Genomic DNA, 18,713 nt, shown 5'->3' with positions numbered 1-18,713 from the left:
GTGATAGAGGGGGATGCACATACCCCCTGTGTGGTGTTAGGGGGGGATGCACATACCCCCTGTGTGGTGATAGAGGGGGATGCACATACCCCCTGTGTGGTGATAGAGGGGGATGCACATACCCCCTGTGTGGTGATAGAGGGGGATGCACATACCCTTTGTGTGGTGATAGAGGGAGATGCACATACCCCCTGTGTGATGATAGAGGGGGATGCACATACCCCCTGTGTGGTGATAGAGGGGGATGCACATAACCCCTGTGTGGTGTTAGAGGGGGATGCACATACCCCTTGTGTGGTGATAGAGGGGGATGCACATACCCCCTTTGTGGTGATAGAGGGGGATGCACATACCCCCTTTGTGGTGATAGAGGGGTATGCACATACCCCCTGTGTGGTGATAGAGGGGGATGCACATACCCCCTGTGTGGTGTTAGGGGGGGATGCACATACCCCCGGTGTGGTGTTAGAGGGGGATGCACATACCCCCTGTGTGGTGATAGAGAGGGATGCACATACCCCCTGTGTGGTGATAGAGGGGGATGCACATACCCCCTGTGTGGTGATAGAGGGGGATGCACATACCCCCTGTGTGGTGATAGAGGGGGATGCACATACCCCCTGTGTGGTGATAGAGGGGGATGCACATAACCCCTGTGTGGTGTTAGAGGGGGATGCACATACCCCCTGTGTGGTGATAGAGGGGGATGCACATACCCCCTGTGTGGTGATAGAGGGGGATGCACATACCCCCTGTGTGGTGATAGAGGGGGATGCACATACCCCTTGTGTGGTGATAGAGGGGGATGCACATAACCCCTGTGTGGTGTTAGAGGGGGATGCACATACCCCCTGTGTGGTGATAGAGGGGGATGCACATAACCCCTGTGTGGTGTTAGAGGGGGATGCACATACCCCTTGTGTGGTGATAGAGGGGGATGCACATACCCCCTTTGTGGTGATAGAGGGGGATGCACATACCCCCTTTGTGGTGATAGAGGGGTATGCACATACCCCCTGTGTGGTGATAGAGGGGGATGCACATACCCCCTGTGTCGTGATAGAGGGGTATGCACATACCCCCTGTGTGGTGATAGAGGGGGATGCACATACCCCCTGTGTGGTGTTAGGGGGGATGCACATACCCCCTGTGTTATGTTAGAGGGGGATGCACATAACCCCTGTGTGGTGATAGAGGGGGATGCACATACCCCCTGTGTGGTGATAGAGGGGGATGCACATACCCCCTGTGTGGTGATAGAGGGGGATGCACATACCCCCTGTGTGGTGTTAGGGGGGGATGCACATACCCCTTGTGTGGTGATAGAGGGGGATGCACATACCCCCTGTGTGGTGTTAGGGGGGGATGCACATACCCCCTGTGTGGTGATAGAGGGGGATGCACATACCCCCTGTGTGGTGATAGAGGGGGATGCACATACCCCCTGTGTGGTGATAGAGGGGGATGCACATACCCCTTGTGTGGTGATAGAGGGAGATGCACATACCCCCTGTGTGATGATAGAGGGGGATGCACATACCCCCTGTGTGGTGATAGAGGGGGATGCACATAACCCCTGTGTGGTGTTAGAGGGGGATGCACATACCCCTTGTGTGGTGATAGAGGGGGATGCACATACCCCCTTTGTGGTGATAGAGGGGGATGCACATACCCCCTTTGTGGTGATAGAGGGGTATGCACATACCCCCTGTGTGGTGATAGAGGGGGATGCACATACCCCCTGTGTGGTGTTCGGGGGGGATGCACATACCCCCGGTGTGGTGTTAGAGGGGGATGCACATACCCCCTGTGTGGTGATAGAGAGGGATGCACATACCCCCTGTGTGGTGATAGAGGGGGATGCACATACCCCCTGTGTGGTGATAGAGGGGGATGCACATACCCCCTGTGTGGTGATAGAGGGGGATGCACATACCCCCTGTGTGGTGATAGAGGGGGATGCACATACCCCCTGTGTGGTGATAGAGGTGGATGCACATACCCCCTGTGTGGTGATAGAGGTGGATGCACATACCCCCTGTGTGGTGATAGAGGGGGATGCACATACCCCCTGTGTGGTGATAGAGGGGGATGCACATACCCCTTGTGTGGTGATAGAGGGGGATGCACTTACCCCTTGTGTGGTGATAGAGGTGGATGCACATACCCCCTATATGGTGATAGAGGGGGATGCACATACCCCTTGTGTGGTGATAGAGGGGGATGCACATACCCCTTGTGTGGTGATAGAGGGGGATGCACATACCCCTTGTGTGGTGATAGAGGGGGATGCACATACCCCCTGTGTGGTGATAGAGGGGGATGGACATACCCCCTGTGTGGTGATAGAGGGGGATGCACATACCCCCTGTGTGGTGATAGAGGTGGATGCACAAACCCCCTGTATGGTGATAGAGGGGGATGCACATACCCCTTGTGTGGTGATAGAGGGGGATGCACATACCCCTTGTGTGGTGATAGAGGGGGATGCACATACCCCTTGTGTGGTGATAGAGGGGGATGCACATACCCCTTGTGTGGTGATAGAGGGGGATGCACATACCCCATATGTGGTGATAGAGGGGGATGCACATACCCCCTGTGTGGTGATAGAGTGGGATGCACATAGCCCTTGTGTGGTGATAGAAAGGGATGCACATACCCCATATGTGGTGATAGAGGGGGCTGATGGAAGTCAGGTTTTTTTTTTTGTGTATGTTAAAAATAAAAATTAATATGCATGTTTTTCGTGCACGCGCTCCACTACTTATTATACAGTGCAACACTTTTCGGGTTCAACGGGTTCACTTGGTCTGGCTGTGCCGTCTTCGTTTAGCAGTTTAGTGAGGCCTGGTACTAAATAGTCGGGCTCCCTGTGGCTGGTCGTGTCTCGTGGCACGTCACTGTTTCGAGGGTTTGGTTGAGTTCAGTTTCGCATCTATCCGCTCGCTTTTTCTCGCTTTATAACTGGAAAATGGTGAGTTGCAGCCCCCTTTATGCACAATGCAAGACATCTGTTCACACTAGCACTGTTGTTTGAGTAGAAATAGTGTAATTTGGCCATTTTCTTTGACTTTCACACGTGTGAAATCCTTTCATGTAAATCTCGTTTGACGTAAAGCGAACGCCTTTGAACAATGTTCGTCTAGTTCGATTGAAAATTTATCTGCAGAAATTAATCCTCGCTTTAACTTTTATTTCTTTTTATCAGTTTATATTAAAAAAAACCTTTTTGCTATTCCATACAAGTGTTATTTTAATTTTTTTTTATTTCGTGACTGACACTCGAAATTCTACCAAAAAGTCGAACTGAAGCTTCCTCACCTGTTTTGTTCCATAATCACTAGATGATCGTGATTCGTACCATACATGTTTTATTATGGCCAAACAACTAAACCGGTGACGCATCTGTCCTTATAATGTTTGCAAGATTGCATGCAATGGAAATCTGAATTAAGTAACTTATTTTCAAACGAAAATAAATATCTTTTACACCCTTTATGAACATCGAATCTAATGTTGAGTCTGATGTTTATTTTCACACCATAAACATTTTTCACATGCAATTTGAAATTCAGTGCAACTTAGTTTTAGCTCCTATTTATGGCAGTTTCTATTTGTTTCACATCACCTACATTGCCAGCTTTGCCACAAAACATGAATTAAATACATAAAAAAACTAGAAGTGGCAGGGGTACTGCAAGGGTTAAAGGCCAATTACAGTTGGCCCAGGAACAATAATATACATGCATAAAAATTTCTATGAAAAAAAATCTATTTCAGGCTGAACCACTGAGAGTATGTATCACAGGGGCTGCTGGTCAAATCGCGTATTCCCTGCTGTACTCTGTTGCCAAGGGAGATGTGTTTGGAGCCAATCAGGTACAAAGATTGTGTGTAACAGCCATCAACTATTGTTTTGAAAACACCCCCTTAGTATTACCTCAGCAAACTTGAAATATTAGAGGCAATAGATCTAAATTATATCATAGCTGTAGCAGACCTCGAATTATTGGGGGGGGGGGGGTGGCACGAAACATTAAGAAAACAATGGGGGGCACAGGTACGCCCCTACTGGTCATTTCCTTATAATTTTTGAAAATATTTGGGGGGGGGCAGGAGCCCCCAGTGCCCCACCCCTGCTACGGCCCTGTATACTGTCACATAATACTCTTTCTGTCACACAACACAGTCTCCTCTGAGGTTGTCTGTAATTCTTGATACCAGTTGACATTCCAATTTTTCAACACGGATTCCCCCTTCCCCCATTTGCCCATTTCCTCTCTTAAAGCTAGAATTGTTTTGCAGACACAAATATGAGTGTCAACAATTCCTTGTTCTTACCAAATCGTATTTCCTTTCTTAATCTATAAACTCCTATTACTCCACCAATAAATTATTTCATATTTTTTCACCAATTAACTCTTGGTTTTTCTCAACCGATCAACTTTTTTTCGCACTTCTTAACCAATCAATGCCTTTTATTTCTCAACCAATCAACTCTTGGATTCCTCCAACAATCAACTTATTGTATCTTTCAACCAGTCAAACTTCTTTGTCACCAATCAACTCCTTTATATTTCTCGACCAATCAACTCCCTGTTTTTCTCCACCAATCAAATCCTTTATGATTCTCAACCAATCAAATCCTTGTATTTATCAACAAAACAATTCCTTTGTATTTCTCCACCAATCAACTCCTTGTATTTCTCAGCCAATCATCCTCCACCTCTTGGACATCACGCCAATGATGGGCGCTCTTGGTGGTGTTGTTCTTGAGCTCCAGGACTGTGCCATTCCCCTGCTACACGGTAAGATACATCTGGGTGTCTTAGGGACACCCAACTCTCTTTGTAAGATCTGGGTGATACACCCAACTTAGCACAGCGAGCCACATGCAAACCATAAGTTACTGCCTCTGTGGTTGCTGCAGAGTGATGTCATGTTGCTGTCATCGTACTAGATTTGTGGTTTGATATTTCACATTCAAATATTAAAATCTAAAGTTAACATCGCTATGTACTAGGTAGTTTGAGGCACCCTTTATTATTGTTATTCTTCTGACAGGTAATTGGGATTAGTGGATGGAAGTGTTACCTGGGATGCTGTAGCCTACGACGCTCCCCGTGGAGATTGATGCTCAAAAAGCATTGATCTTCACAGTGGCGTGCCAAAAATTCTGTTGCTGAGAGCGTGTGGCTCGTTATGACACCAGAAATAGATCTGGGTGACATTGCTCATATTAATACACAAGCAATAGGCTCTTTGATCCTTTGGTAGAAAAAAAACCCACTGTTCTCACCAATGAAATAACAAACTTGTGTTTTTAAAGAAGGTTAATCACGCCGCCATTTTATGCTCCTGCTCAATGCCGAGTCACAAAAAGAATCCATTTCCATCGGCGATATTAAGTATCTGAGAAATTTACAATTACATATCATTACTTAACTGACTTAATTATCATTAAGCATCAGAAGTTTTCTTGCAAAAAAAAGCTGTAATTATCATTATAAACAATAACAAAGGACATTTATCGACATTCTTTTAGGTACAGTCCCTTTACATACATAGGGTTTGGCAAGTCCTGTAAAATCCTCGCTAGTTTAGGTCTTGGCTACCTGCTTTACTGGATGACAATTTTTGCCACTTAACAGAACAATGAATATGCAAAAATGCTCAATCGTTATGTCATGGATAGAAAATGTAAAATATGCTTTTTCCAATCTGATATCTGAATTATCTGGACAAATAAAAACGCAAGAATATTTGTTCTAAAAGATTCTAAAAGAATATTGCCTTTAGTGATAATTATGTGCAAAATCCTTGAGCTTGACATGCACTTTGTAATTCTATTTGCAGAGGTTGTTGCAACAGATGATGCTGAGAAAGCATTCACTGACATTGACGTTGCCATCCTTGTTGGTGCTATGCCGAGGCGTGAGGGCATGGAGAGGAAGGATCTGCTGAGTGCCAACGCCAAGATCTTTGAGGCTCAGGGCAAAGCTCTGGACAAAGTAGCCAAGAAAACTTGTAAGGTAATCTATTGAATGTAAAATTGTACTGAGCTATATTATTATGATTTGGAAAAAGAATATATATTTCCCATGGGACTCACCACTGGTCATGCACGCAAAGAGCTGATGCTTACAATATCTTGTGTTTGTTTGTCTGTTGATAGGTCATGCATGCAAAGACACCAATGCTTACAATGCCTTGTTTGTTTTTCTGTAAATAGTTTGTGCATGCAAAGATCTCCATGCTTACGCCATGTTTTCCCTCTATAGATTCTTGTGGTTGGTAACCCCGCCAACACCAACTGCCTGATTGCACAACGTTGGGCTCCCAGCATCCCTAAGGAGAACTTCAGCTGCCTGACTCGTCTGGATCAGAACAGAGGCGGCTCCCAGGTAGGGACAGTCATGTATTTTAAATTTAATTCCCCAAACATTTATCAGAATTCTGCTGAGATGGAAACAAGAAATTTTATGATCTTATTGTATCGCTAGATTGCTGGCCGACTTAACCTTCGAGTTGACCAAGTTAAGAATGTGATCATCTGGGGAAACCATTCCGCAACCCAGTACCCTGATGTTAACCACGGCAAAGTGTGTGTGAACGGCAACTGGGTGGCTATCCGTGATGCTGTCAAAGATGACGACTACCTCAATGGGGAGTTCATCTCGGTAAGGGAATTACAAACATTTACTACGATTTCCAAAAACTAAATGTTTTTAAATCACGACACCTCTTCATAACACGTTGACCAGTAAAAATCACTTAATATTATTTTTTTTGTTTGAATGATGGAAGCCATAAAGCAGATTAAACGTTCAAAATTATTCATAATACACATTTCGTTTTTTGAGTATTTTACCTAGAAAGTAAGTAAATAAAGAAATAGTCAAATAATCAGTGTTACTTATTCTTATTAGATGAATGGGTTTCAATGTTTGCACTCTAAGCTATATGCACTACTCAAAAATTCATAGTGAATTTAAATCCATCCACACATTCAAGTATGAAATAATGACAAAGAAAAAAGGTAGTTTTGAATACCCAAAAACAAAACAACATAGTCACAATAGTCAGATCTATGGACTTAAATGCCTTGATATTCATTTTGTTTTCTTTGAACAGACTGTGCAGAAGCGCGGTGCTGCCATCATCAAGGCGCGCAAGTTGTCAAGTGCTATGTCAGCAGCCAAGGCTATCTGTGACCACATGCGGGACTGGTGGTTCGGTACCAGAGAGGTATAATATTGCATGTTGAATATTTTGACCCTCTGTGACCACATGCGGGACTGGTGGTTCGGTACCAGAGAGGTATAATATTGCATGTTGAATATTTTGACCCTCTGTGACCACATGCGGGACTGGTGGTTCGGTACCAGAGAGGTATAATATTGCATGTTGAATATTTTGACCCTCTGTGACCACATGCGGGACTGGTGGTTCGGTACCAGAGAGGTATAATATTGCATGTTGAATATTTTGACCCTCTGTGACCACATGCGGGACTGGTGGTTCGGTACCAGAGAGGTATAATATTGCATGTTGAATATTTTGACCCTAGGGTAGGGGCCTAGTAGGGATATAAGCATAAAACGGTGTATGTAGCCAACCCATGACTCATTTCACTGTATCTGTTCTTTTTTTAAGTTGTACTTCAAAACTACTCTGGAAGCCTAAATGAATGTATATGATGGATGTGATCCCTTTTCCCGTTATTCTTGAAAACAAATGTTTTCATCTTCATGTGCAGGGTGAATGGGTGTCCATGGGAGTAGTCTCTGATGGCTCCTATGGGATCGAGGAGGGGCTTGTGTACTCCTTCCCTGTACAAATCTGTGACCGCACCTGGAAGATCGTACAGGGGCTCAGCATCAACGACTTCTCCCGTGAAAAGATGAACGCCACCGCTACTGAGCTGAAGGGTGAGAGCGAGGCCGTCAAGGATCTGCTGCCCAACGCCTGACTGGCGAAACTCTAGCGACACACCTCGCCCTCTCCATCTGAGGGACCTTTATGGAGCGGTGCAACTAACAAAGGATAGGACGCTATGATTTTACAAAAGAGATTTGGATAGACGCTTAAGATAAAGAACGAACAAAAAAGTTAAACGTGTCAAAAAGTGTTACTTAGAAATAATGATCTGTTCTTAATGAAGCTGCTGTCAATTGTTTTATGAGGGAAAGGGGGGGAACCTGAAGGGCAGGTGTGAGACGGAGGGTGGTGGTTTATAGGGGGAGGGAGGTTTAAAGTGAGAGGGGCAGGAATAGGGTTAAAAGGGTGGTGAGGGACAGGTAGGAGAAGGGCGGTGGCGAGGGGCTGGCGGTGGCCAGGGAGAGGTTATTGCAAATGCATGGCAAGGGTTAAGGTGATAAAGGAGTAGAGGGAAAGGAAAAGAGAACAGCAGTTGGGGGATAGAACTTTGTCTTGGCGTATGTGCAGGCGAATCCATAGAGTTACACAACTCCAATAATTTCCAGCTGTTAAACCGCTTTCGGGAGTACTACTATTTCATTCAAGTGACCACAAAAGCGTACTCTTACAACAGAAGGCGAATAAGAACGGTCCCAAGTTTCCAACTAAGACTGAAGAAAGTAGTAAAGGGGGTCTATCCAAGAGGAAAAATTCGGATACTTTGGGGTAAATATGTCGCTTTCTGTTTCGTGGGTTTGGTGGAATTTGTAGTAGCAGAGGGACTACTCAATGGGTAACCGCCGGAAAATAGTTTTTTTTTACAAAAGCATAAAACATACCATTTTGACATTGTGTTGATTGATTCCCCCCCTTTTTAAGGCCGTTTCTCGTTCACGTGCCGTTCAAATGTAATTGTGGGCAAATGAAGATAAAACAATCGACTTGAATAGTCGATTGTGAGCCCATGCCCAAAGATGATTTCTGTAAACCAGTGCCATCGACAGTAAGTACATGATGTCTGCTTTGGGCTTGTTGTTTACAAAAGATAGCCAAATGACGATAAGAAACGGTTATGTCATCATTAAAGTGCACATGTCGTCATACAACAATTCCCTAGAGGGGCGCGCCAATTACCAAAATGCTGCCCCGTTTTAAATAAGGGAAGTTTTCAATCTCATTTCATTGAGCCTCAGTAAAGACACAAGCTGTTCGTAGTTGTACAAAGTGTCTTTTGAATTCAAATACAAAGGTAAATAATTACAAGTTCTAAGGCCTATTTTTATAAAATAATCGTTTGTTCATTTTCATGCGTTCACATTTGGAACGTTGCATGAAAAGAACGGCGTCTATACTATGCCCTAAGACATTCTTAAAGAACAAGCATGGAGTAACAGTCAAAAAGTCAAAGTTAAATGTAATTTACTGAGATGAACCAGGGAAGTCTGTAGACTTTTAATAACACCTAGAAAAAAGGCTGCTGTGTTCACAGCCTCTCCACAATACGTATCAAGGTTTCAGCCGTCATGTATTGTTAGACCGGTTTTGTCTTCTGAGAACAACTCCCTGGTAAGAAGTATACGTCTTCATGACTGTCATGAGAGTGGCTTTTATATAACAGGAGCCTGAGGCGGAGGCGCGGTTGGATAGATTGTGACACACAAGGGGCTCCGCTATAAATCTAATAATCTTAAGGCCGATTTAGACGCCACGATTTTGACCTTATCGCATGCGACATGACTTAGCTCGAGTCGTGCCGTCTAAATCAGCCCTACAATTCCTCTACGACACGCGCCTACGACACGAAAAAGTCGTAGGATTTTTGAAACATGTTTCAAAACTCTACGACTTTGTGCCCATATTTGGTAAAATGACGTAAGCATTGAGGCGAATCTTCCTTTTTGGGGGAGAGAGACGGGGGGCGATGTCTGTTTTGGTTTGCAAATATGGCGGATGTAAACAATGTGACTGTGACCTCAATCAAAAAAGCTGCAGACTTCAAAGCCAAAGCGTCAAAGGTATATTTCACGGATGCAGAGACAGGGGTATTGATAGAGCTATGGAGCAGAGAACCAGTTCTTTATCAGTGCAAGCACCCGGAGTATTTCAACAAAGAAAAGCGACTGTCGGGACTCGGCAGGGTAGTCAATTAGCTCGAAAAACCAGGTGAGCTTAGGGAGATATTTTCATGTCTTTTCGGAAATGTGGAATACTTCTTACTATCTATTTTATCCGTTATAAAATAGCTGTTCCAAGGAATTCTTGTTGAGTTACTAGACGACTTGTTTACAATTGTTCCGCTTTTTGGTGGTAATAGTAACTTACGCAAGAAAATTGTGAGTTTTTTTTTGCACCCGAAAACAATTTCATACCTGCAAACCATGAAAACTAAACAAACCGGGAGATTTGCTTCTAATATAAAGAATACATAAGAAAAAACACTAGAAATCTACCGCTGAGATTTACTGTAAATGTATTCAGTATTGTGGAGGTTTCATTTTTTGCCGGGAGACGAAATTCTACCGCGAAATCCGGGAGAGATGGTAAATAATAATCATGTATAAATCCAGATTTGTATTTATTATTATTATTATCATTATCATTATTATTATCATTATGATGATGATTATTTAGGCGTGCAAAAATACACCTTAGCAAGGGATTAGTGGTCAAAAGGTGGGGTCGTATAACACAACTACTGTTTATATCTTTCAACGTCACGGATCCTGGAGTACGATATGTGTTCCAAACTCGCCACGTTTCGCTCATGAACAGAGACACTTATAAATATAGTCAATTATCTTAATTTCAATCCTTTGTTATAACCGAAGAGAAATTTGAAATTTGAAAGGCTATTTACCCTAGCACGATTATGGTTAGCCTGCCGTGGTTAGATTTTTATGGGTTACCAAACAACTTGGGGGGGGGGGACTGGGGGTTTTCATAGACACCGAAACGCCCCTCCTCCGGGCCTCCCAGCCCCATTTTAGGCTTGGGAGGTGCGCTGGGCCCCGCCGACCCCCCCCCCCCCCCCCCCCCCCAGCCCCATTCCAGGCTTGGGAGGCGCGCCGCGCCCCTCCGAGCCCCCAAGCCCCGTCTTATGCAGATGAGGCCCCGCGTAGATTAATAATTGCTAATTATCAATCTCCGTCGGGACAACTTCGCGTAGATAAATAATTAGCAATTATTAATCTACGTCGGGACCACTTCGCGTAGATAAATAATTAGCAATCATTGATCTACGGCGGGACTGGGGCCTTTCATAGAAACGGGTGGGAAAATTGCAATTAGACCCTCGTCTGTCCTGTAGTATATGCACATGTGCATAGCATTCGAAGGATGAAGTGCGGAAAAGATTACTGCGGGTGGCTAAAGGTCGGCAATGCAGACACGTGCGGACATCTACTGCAAGGTGCACCTTCAAAGGCTCCGTAAGGGCAGCCCCCTCCCCTTGCCGTGCAGGATCTGCGGCATAGGGACGCAGTCGGAGACGTGGTTGTGTCGCCCCTGCGGAGCGAATCGTGTAGGGCAGAGGATGCACGGCACCGAGAGGCGCGCAAGGGAATGGTTCGCACTCGTCCTGTCTGACATCGCAGCCCGCGATACGGGCAATTAGAGACTGGGTGGCACAGGGCGTACCCAAACACTCGTCCCGCCGGCTGTGATGCGGGCAATGAGAGACTGAGTGGCACAAGGCATACCCAAACACTCGTCCTGTCTGACGTCGCAGCCCGCGAAACGGGCAATTAGAGACTGGGTGGCACAAGGCATACCCAAACACTCGTCCCGCCGGCTGTGATACGGGCAATTAGAGACTGGGTGGCACAAGACATACCCAAAGAGGTGCCTGACGTACTAACAGGGCTGGTCCAGAACATCCTGGACGAGGACATCCCCGACGATGTCAAACACAAGCTGCTTAGCAGGGGATTAGGGGTCAAAAGGTACGCCTTCGTCTTTGCGTACACAAACATAGCGTTGCGACGCATGTTGAGGCGGATCCCTCGTGAAGACGTCCTCCGAGTGTGCACAGATGCCATATACGCAAAGGCGGTGCCCAGTGGTGTATAGCTCGTGGAGCGAAATCCGAGGTATGGAGAGTGGCGCCACAAGAAGCCTGGGTACGAGTGGTGACCCGAAGCGGCTTGATGTCCGAAGAAGTCGGGGAGCTTGGCCAAGGAGCCAAGCACTGCGCCGAGTCTGCCGTGCGATCTAGTGGCCGCAACCTCTGCGAAGATGTATCTAGCCGGCCAAGGAGGATCGGGGAAGACCGAGTGGGCGGTGAGCATGTTCCGCGGCCGCAACGTTGTGGTGCTCACCCCCGAGAACGACCTCGCCCACGACCATCGCAACAACCCACGCCTCGCGGTGAAGGCTCAAACCTACCACCACTACCTCTGCATACCAGCGGAGAAGCCGATAGAGGAGTGGAGACCTTCCGAGCTGGGGCACAAACTCGACCGTCTCGCAGAAGTAATCATCATTGACGGGTGGTGTAAGGTACAGACTAAAGTGCTACGCGCCATCCTAGGGTATCTCGCCACGCGGCCGTGTCAGGTAGTGTGTTGTGGCGACTATGGGCAGGTCCCGCCCTGGGGAGATAAAGAGGGGCCTCACGATATGCTCAAGGAGTGTACACAAGGGAACATCCGCTATGGTTCGAGTCCGACTACCGCTGCCTGTGTAAAGACTGCGGAAAGCCGTACAATACATGCGACTGCGGCTCTGCCGCGCCCTCTTCCAGGCTCCATGACATAAAGGGCCGGATTTGGTGTCAGCCAGATTCCCAACAGCTTGAGGTGTTCCGAGAGGAGTGGGATGGGGTGGCGTTCGACGCGGCGATCGAGCAGGCCCACCCAAGCGAAGTGTGTGTGCTCGACCAACAAGATGGGGGCTCTTGTACAGCAGCGATTGGTAGAGCACCACAGGAAAAACTACCCCCGATTGCCAGCAACCATCCGCTTTGATCCCAATCCTAGCGTCGCGCATCGTTATCGCAAGCAAGGGCGGCCGGTGCCCGTGCCAGGCAAAAGGGGTGAGAAGGTCGACGCGTACAAAGGCACGGTAGTCGAGGTTCCTCTCGACGCGGTCCTTAACGGGCTTCCCCTCGATTGGAAATACGCGGGCTGGGGAACCGTCCACCGGGTGCAGGGCAAGACTATCCAGACTCCAAGACGTCTGTTTATCATAGAACACAGCTTAGAGGGCTGGATCACGAATGCTGTATACACCGGCATCTCGCGCGTGCGTCACGCCGACCAGATAGTCCGCGTGATCCCCCCCCCTGATAACACCCCCAGTGCCTTGGTTCCCACAGGACTGCAGGCTACGCTCAGTGACGAGCTCATTATAGCGCGAATCAAGCGATACGCTATAGACGACAGGCAAAAGGGTCGCACAAAGTACACGGGATCGCACCACGTTCTGACGGTAGACCACGTACTCGGCATGATTGCTGAAGCGGAAAAGAAGTGCACGGTCTGTGGCGCTCAGCTTCTGCTTCAGGGGTACACCAAGAGCCATCCCCAATGCTTCAGTATCGACCGGCTGGACGACATCAGGGTCACTACAAGTTGAATGTAAGACTCACGTGCCTTAGCTGCAATAGAAGGCACAAGCGCTGATCACGCTAGTGTGGCGCTACGCAACTGCGAACGCGTGAAGCCGTGCTTAGAGTACGTCGTGTAATACAACACTGGCTGTCCGGGCTTCATAACCCTCTTTAGTATTGGGTATGCCTTGCTTGTCCACCACGGGCCCTTGTCCTGGAGGTTTTCCTCGTTTACGGCGATGTACACCTCCGTTCCGACCTCTAAGGGGGGCTTTTCGGCTTTGAGAGGCACGCGCCTCAGCTTTATGGCGTCTTTAGGCGCAAAGCCAGTCATGCGAGTCTTCGTTGCGTTTATGTCCGGGATGACGATTGGCAAAGCGGTAACCCACTCGCGGTTTGTTTCGCCGGATGCAAGCTCCTTCGAGTACTGCGCACGAGATAGGCGCTGTGCCAGCCAGCGGTAGAAAGACTCGGCGAAAGCTTGGCTCCTGTGGTGCCCTGGCTCAGCCCGTCGGACCTCCACCCCGTGGTCTGTTAGGAGCTTTGTGGTAGCACCCTTGTACTCCGTGCTGTCATCAACCATGAGGACTTTAGGCCATGTGAGAGGTCCCTCTGCATAGATGTCAGCAAGTTTGCGGGAGACGACGGCCGCGCTCTTAGTCCTCAGTGGGCGGGCGGCGTTATATCGTGAAGCAACGTCAACGAAAGTCAGGGCATACTTGTACCCGCGGTCGGTTGGCAAGAATAGCAGGTCCGACTGGTGAATACGGTTTGGTATCTGCTCCGAGAAGTCGGCGTAGGTAGTCGGAGGAGGGGGTGTCTGTGTGTTGCCCCCGACGGGCTGCGAGCTTACCCACTTTCGCACTCGATCTATGGAGGCTGAGCCCTTGGGAAGTTTGGCATGCAGAGCGGTCACTCCCTGGAAGCCACCACTGGCGTAGTATATAGGACGAAGGAACGCATCGAGTTCTTCGTCGGACATGCGCTTCGCCGCCATTACGTGTCGGCAATGTACTGCAACAGGTGTATCAGTCTCCAACAGGCGGTTGCCGTCTGCTCGGGTAGTGCCGAGGCGGTCTGTCTGAGGTCGGTAGGCCCTCGGAGAACGACATTGGCGAACCTCTTAACGCACTTCCTGTCTGCGCGCCACAACTCGAGGCTTCGGTTAGCAATGTCACCAAAGCTACATAACCCACCCATCGACGGCACCTTCGGTGTCACTCGCTTAGCAGCGGCTGCTACCTCGTGCATAGCACTCACAGCTGGTCTGCAATCATCTTATACGTATACGTATACGCATACGTATACGCGCAGTATGGAAAAAGGCCGCCTAGATGCAGCGCCGGAACGGCAGCTGCATCACAGCAAGCGGCTAGCTGTGTAGCCGATTGCGAGAGCGCCGGCGCCAATGTACGCCAACTCGGCGTTTTTCTGCGTTTTGCTGGGGATGTAGTAGTCGGACAGCTCAGGAGCCCGCATCGACTCCAGGGATTGTTTTGGTCGGGTCTGGTTGTAGAGTTTGAGCACGTAGTCAGTTTCGGTGAAGTTTTGCTTTGCCAGGGCCCCTCTCTCGCGACTTTGAGCTTGCCAATCGAGGATTTTTTATCCCCCCTGTTGGTAGCGTCCATAGTCTTGTTGGTATTTCTCTAGGGCATTGTCGTGCCTCTCCTTCTCAGCTAAGGCAGGGCTCTCGTCGTTCGGCAGGAACTTTGCGAGGTAGTTGCCACCAACGAATGCAGTCGCGTTTAGGACGGCGCCAGCAAACAAAATCGCGATGGAGGCCATCGAGTAGTGTGTACGTTTCACGTGCTGTGTGTACGTGTACATACATGAACACGAGTCTAATACATGGCCTACACATGTAGTAGTGTGCCACAGTACACTACTACATGGGCAGGATCTTCTGATCCTCAAGGTAACCCTTCAAAGCGACAGCACCTGCAACGGCGGCAGTCATTTTTGCGTAGTTCATGGCGTTCGCGGAGGGGTCTTTGGTGAAGTCTTCGCGCAAGACCTTGCACCCAACCCAGCAGATACCGGCGACGAGGCCGGCTTTGACTGCGGCGTCGGTGATGGTCTTTGTAATCTTGCTTTGCTGCGTCGTCGACATTGCGATGCACGGACGTGCGGATATGGGTGGGGCCCTTGTGTTTAAATGTCTGCTTACTCCATTGCTAACAGTTGAGATTTGCACTGTCCGGGAGCGCGTATCGCTGTCGCCGGAACGGCAAGTGGTCGATCCTTGATCTGCTGTGCGGCCGCCAGCGGCGGCCTTGCGGGCGGAGTCACGTCGTCGGTACCTTCGGTAGCTCGCTGATTAACAACAGCTGGTATACGAGTGAACGCGGCAGCTAGCTCCCGCCTACGTGTGTAGAGGCCGATCAATGACACTAGAAGACCAGCGACCCCAATAACCGAGCTAGCTGACCAAGCAGAGTTGCTTTCCGGGTCTGGTGTGTGTGCCGAAGGCGTGCCAGCGCTTCGTGCGGCATCTTCGGCGCGCGCGCGCAAGCCTTCGCGTCCCTGCGACTCGCTAGCGACCGGCGACCCAACGTGTTGCACAGCTTTTTTTTTCGCTTTGTTAAGTCGGTTCCACTTTCCAAGCGCCTTCCAGCTTCGACTCGTCCAGGGTGTTTAGGTCGGGTCGCGGGTGGTTCGGGGCTGGTGATTCTCTCCACTAATGCCGAAGGCGTACGTGCAGGTTCATGAGCAGTTTGTTCCGCAGCTTGTTTGTCAGGTCCCGCGAGATGCTAGGCACTAGTACTTCCTTGAGGTCCCTCCATTTTTGGTGCAACTACTTGGTTGCTCAAGAAGTGGCAAGCTTTCAAATGAACGTCTACTCTGGAATGGCAGACTCGCCAGTGTGCGTTTGCGGGCAAACCACTGGTGGGTCCGCGACTGCTACCTCGTGTTGGCACCGCGTGTCAGCGCTTGCCGTTCTGGCGGTGTTCACATGGCGTGCTACGTGTAACGCCCCGACGGCTAAAGCCATCAAACGACCGCAGCGTAGAGACAGGCTTCCGCACAATGTGCGGAGCTTGTTGTTAATGATGTAGTCGGACACTAGGTCATTGTGGAGATCGACCACACTGACTATCGGCAGCGCAATGCCTACTAGCTTGGTCGTAAGCTTCAGAAAGCTGTCTGCCAGGGCGTCTGTAGTCCGGCTGGCTAGAGCGGTCTCGTATCGCTTCTCGTACTTCCTCACCTCCTCGACGCTCATGCGTTTGACGTCGTCGTGAGTCAGGGCCTTGCCTACCATTTCTCTCGACTTCCCCGAGGGTACGAGAATCGCGAGTTTCTCCCTCGCGTCTGCTATCTCAGATTGCTCACCTCCGGTAGCCGTCCCGGCTGGCTGCGTAGAGCAGCCCAGCGACTCGACGGCCGGGAGGCCAGCGGCGTCCCCCTCAAGAAGACTCTCAAAGTATTTGTCGCTCATCATGCACACTAAGGTGTAACACGTGTGTACGTTTCACGTGCCTTGAGGGCGGTGTGATCGATGCGTATACGTATACGTATACGTAGGCGGTGGTTTACTGCTCTTACCCTTCAACTAGGGCGATGGTATAAGGGTAACGCAATCAAAACTCTAACTTCGAGAACTCTTTCGTCTTGAGGGCCTTCATGTACTCTTTTATTTTCTCTTCTGAGAGCTCCGCGCCGTAGTCATGCAGGATAGCTTTCATGTCCGCCTTGCTCGGCGTATAGAAGACCACCAAGGCCGCGATGTTCTCACGGAACGGCTTTGTGATGCTGGTGAGCTGCTGCGTGATCACCCACACGCTAATACCCACGTGGCGCGCGCTGAACGCCAAGTTGACGAGCTGGTCAGACCGCCTCTTTACGTCTTTCGAGGCCGCACAGTCGTCGAATATGATTAGCGTATTAGTGCCTTCGAAGATAGCGGAGACAAACCTCAGCAGTATGTCGATCTGACCCGCCTCAGGTGTGACGACAAACAGACGATTGTCGCCCTCGCCGAAGCCGTCGTATCTTTTGTTGTAGACAAAGGTAGAACACACGAGTACGATGTAGTCAAACGTGCCCCGGAAAGGGCCGCGCAGCCGGTCAACTATGAATCGGGTCTTCCCGCATGACGTCGGGCCCACGATGAGAGCGTTAAATGGGATGTTTTTCGGGTCCATACCGCTTGCCGTTCCGGCGCAGCGCTTCGCGCACTTCGTGTCTGTGCTCAGTATTGTATGGACTCTAGCTGTCCGTTCATAAGGTTCATTTGAGCGTCGGCCACCACAAACACGTGACAGTTTACGGTACCCTGGCCGCTTGCCGTGCGTTTGCACACCGTCGCGGGTGTTGACCAATCGGAGACCACCCCCATGGATAGCACTGTCGTCCGTCGTTCGAAGGTCGATCCACATAGCAAACTTGTTATCGCCATAGAACGACTCGGGGCTGACTGCCGGGGCGGCAGGCGCTCCGACAGACCACTCATAGACCTTCGCGGCAGGTTGACACTCTCGTTGATTATGCTGTCCGTCCCTTTGCTAATCACGAAGGTCTTGTGGAGGTTCACTTGCTCGTAGAAGAACGTTGTGCCGTTTTGGTAGGCGGCGGCTGCAGACCGGGCGAGGTTGTCGTCCCTCAGGCTTTCGTATTCCAGCTCTAGATTTTTTATGCTATGTAGGATAATTTGGTAGCATCGCTCCCGACTACTACCTGGTCAACCGTTTCGAGCGTGATCTCGAAGAGCAGCGCCTCGGAGAGCGCCCTTGGGTACAGTACGCCGTGGTCCGTCAGCAGAGAATGGTCTAGCGGGACGGTGTACTTCGCCCCGTGGGCGGCGTTTAGAGCGTTCTCCTTGGCGTTACTAGTCGCTTTATCGCCAGCCTTGGAGCGAAGCTTGCGCATGTTTTCTGACTGTATGCATCATGGATGATGTTGACGTTGACATGTTGCATATATATATATATATATATATATAGATAGATAGATAGATAGATAGATAGATAGATAGATAGATAGATAGATAGATAGATAGATAGATAGATAGATAGATAGATAGATAGATAGATAGATAGATAGATAGATAGATAGATAGATAGATAGATAGATAGATAGATAGATAGATAGATAGATAGATAGATAGATAGATAGATAGATAGATAGATAGATAGATAGATAGATAGATAGATAGATAGATAGATAGATAGATAGATAGATAGATAGATAGATAGATAGATAGATAGATAGATAGATAGATAGATAGATAGATAGATAGATA

The 18,713-nt window shown here is 48.7% G+C and overlaps 1 protein-coding gene across 1 annotated transcript; it reads left to right on the top strand.

Annotated features, from left to right (window-relative positions):
• Positions 1-2,825: 2,825 nt before the first annotated feature.
• On the top strand, positions 2,826-8,166 carry LOC5512984 (malate dehydrogenase, cytoplasmic). Its single transcript, XM_001633231.3, has 8 exons — positions 2,826-2,977; positions 3,784-3,882; positions 4,715-4,811; positions 5,860-6,035; positions 6,285-6,407; positions 6,507-6,683; positions 7,138-7,251; positions 7,763-8,166. Exons 1-8 carry the CDS (start codon positions 2,975-2,977, stop codon positions 7,973-7,975), a joined length of 1,002 nt encoding a protein of 333 aa, XP_001633281.1. The 5' UTR covers positions 2,826-2,974; the 3' UTR covers positions 7,976-8,166.
• The last annotated feature ends 10,547 nt before the right edge of the window (positions 8,167-18,713 follow it).

The sequence above is a fragment of the Nematostella vectensis genome, chromosome 7 (genome assembly GCF_932526225.1).
Source record: "Nematostella vectensis chromosome 7, jaNemVect1.1, whole genome shotgun sequence".
Taxonomy (NCBI): domain Eukaryota; kingdom Metazoa; phylum Cnidaria; class Anthozoa; order Actiniaria; family Edwardsiidae; genus Nematostella; species Nematostella vectensis.
Note: the sequence above shows the minus strand (reverse complement) of the source record. Positions and strands in the feature narration are given on the sequence as shown.

Bases quoted from the DNA above. Each gene is read 5' to 3' on its own strand.
- LOC5512984 (XM_001633231.3), top strand. The intron at 3,883-4,714 runs GTACAAAGATTG...TGTATTTCTCAG, and splicing joins ATGTGTTTGGAGCCAATCAG to CCAATCATCCTCCACCTCTT. The intron at 6,408-6,506 runs GTAGGGACAGTC...TTGTATCGCTAG, and splicing joins AGAACAGAGGCGGCTCCCAG to ATTGCTGGCCGACTTAACCT.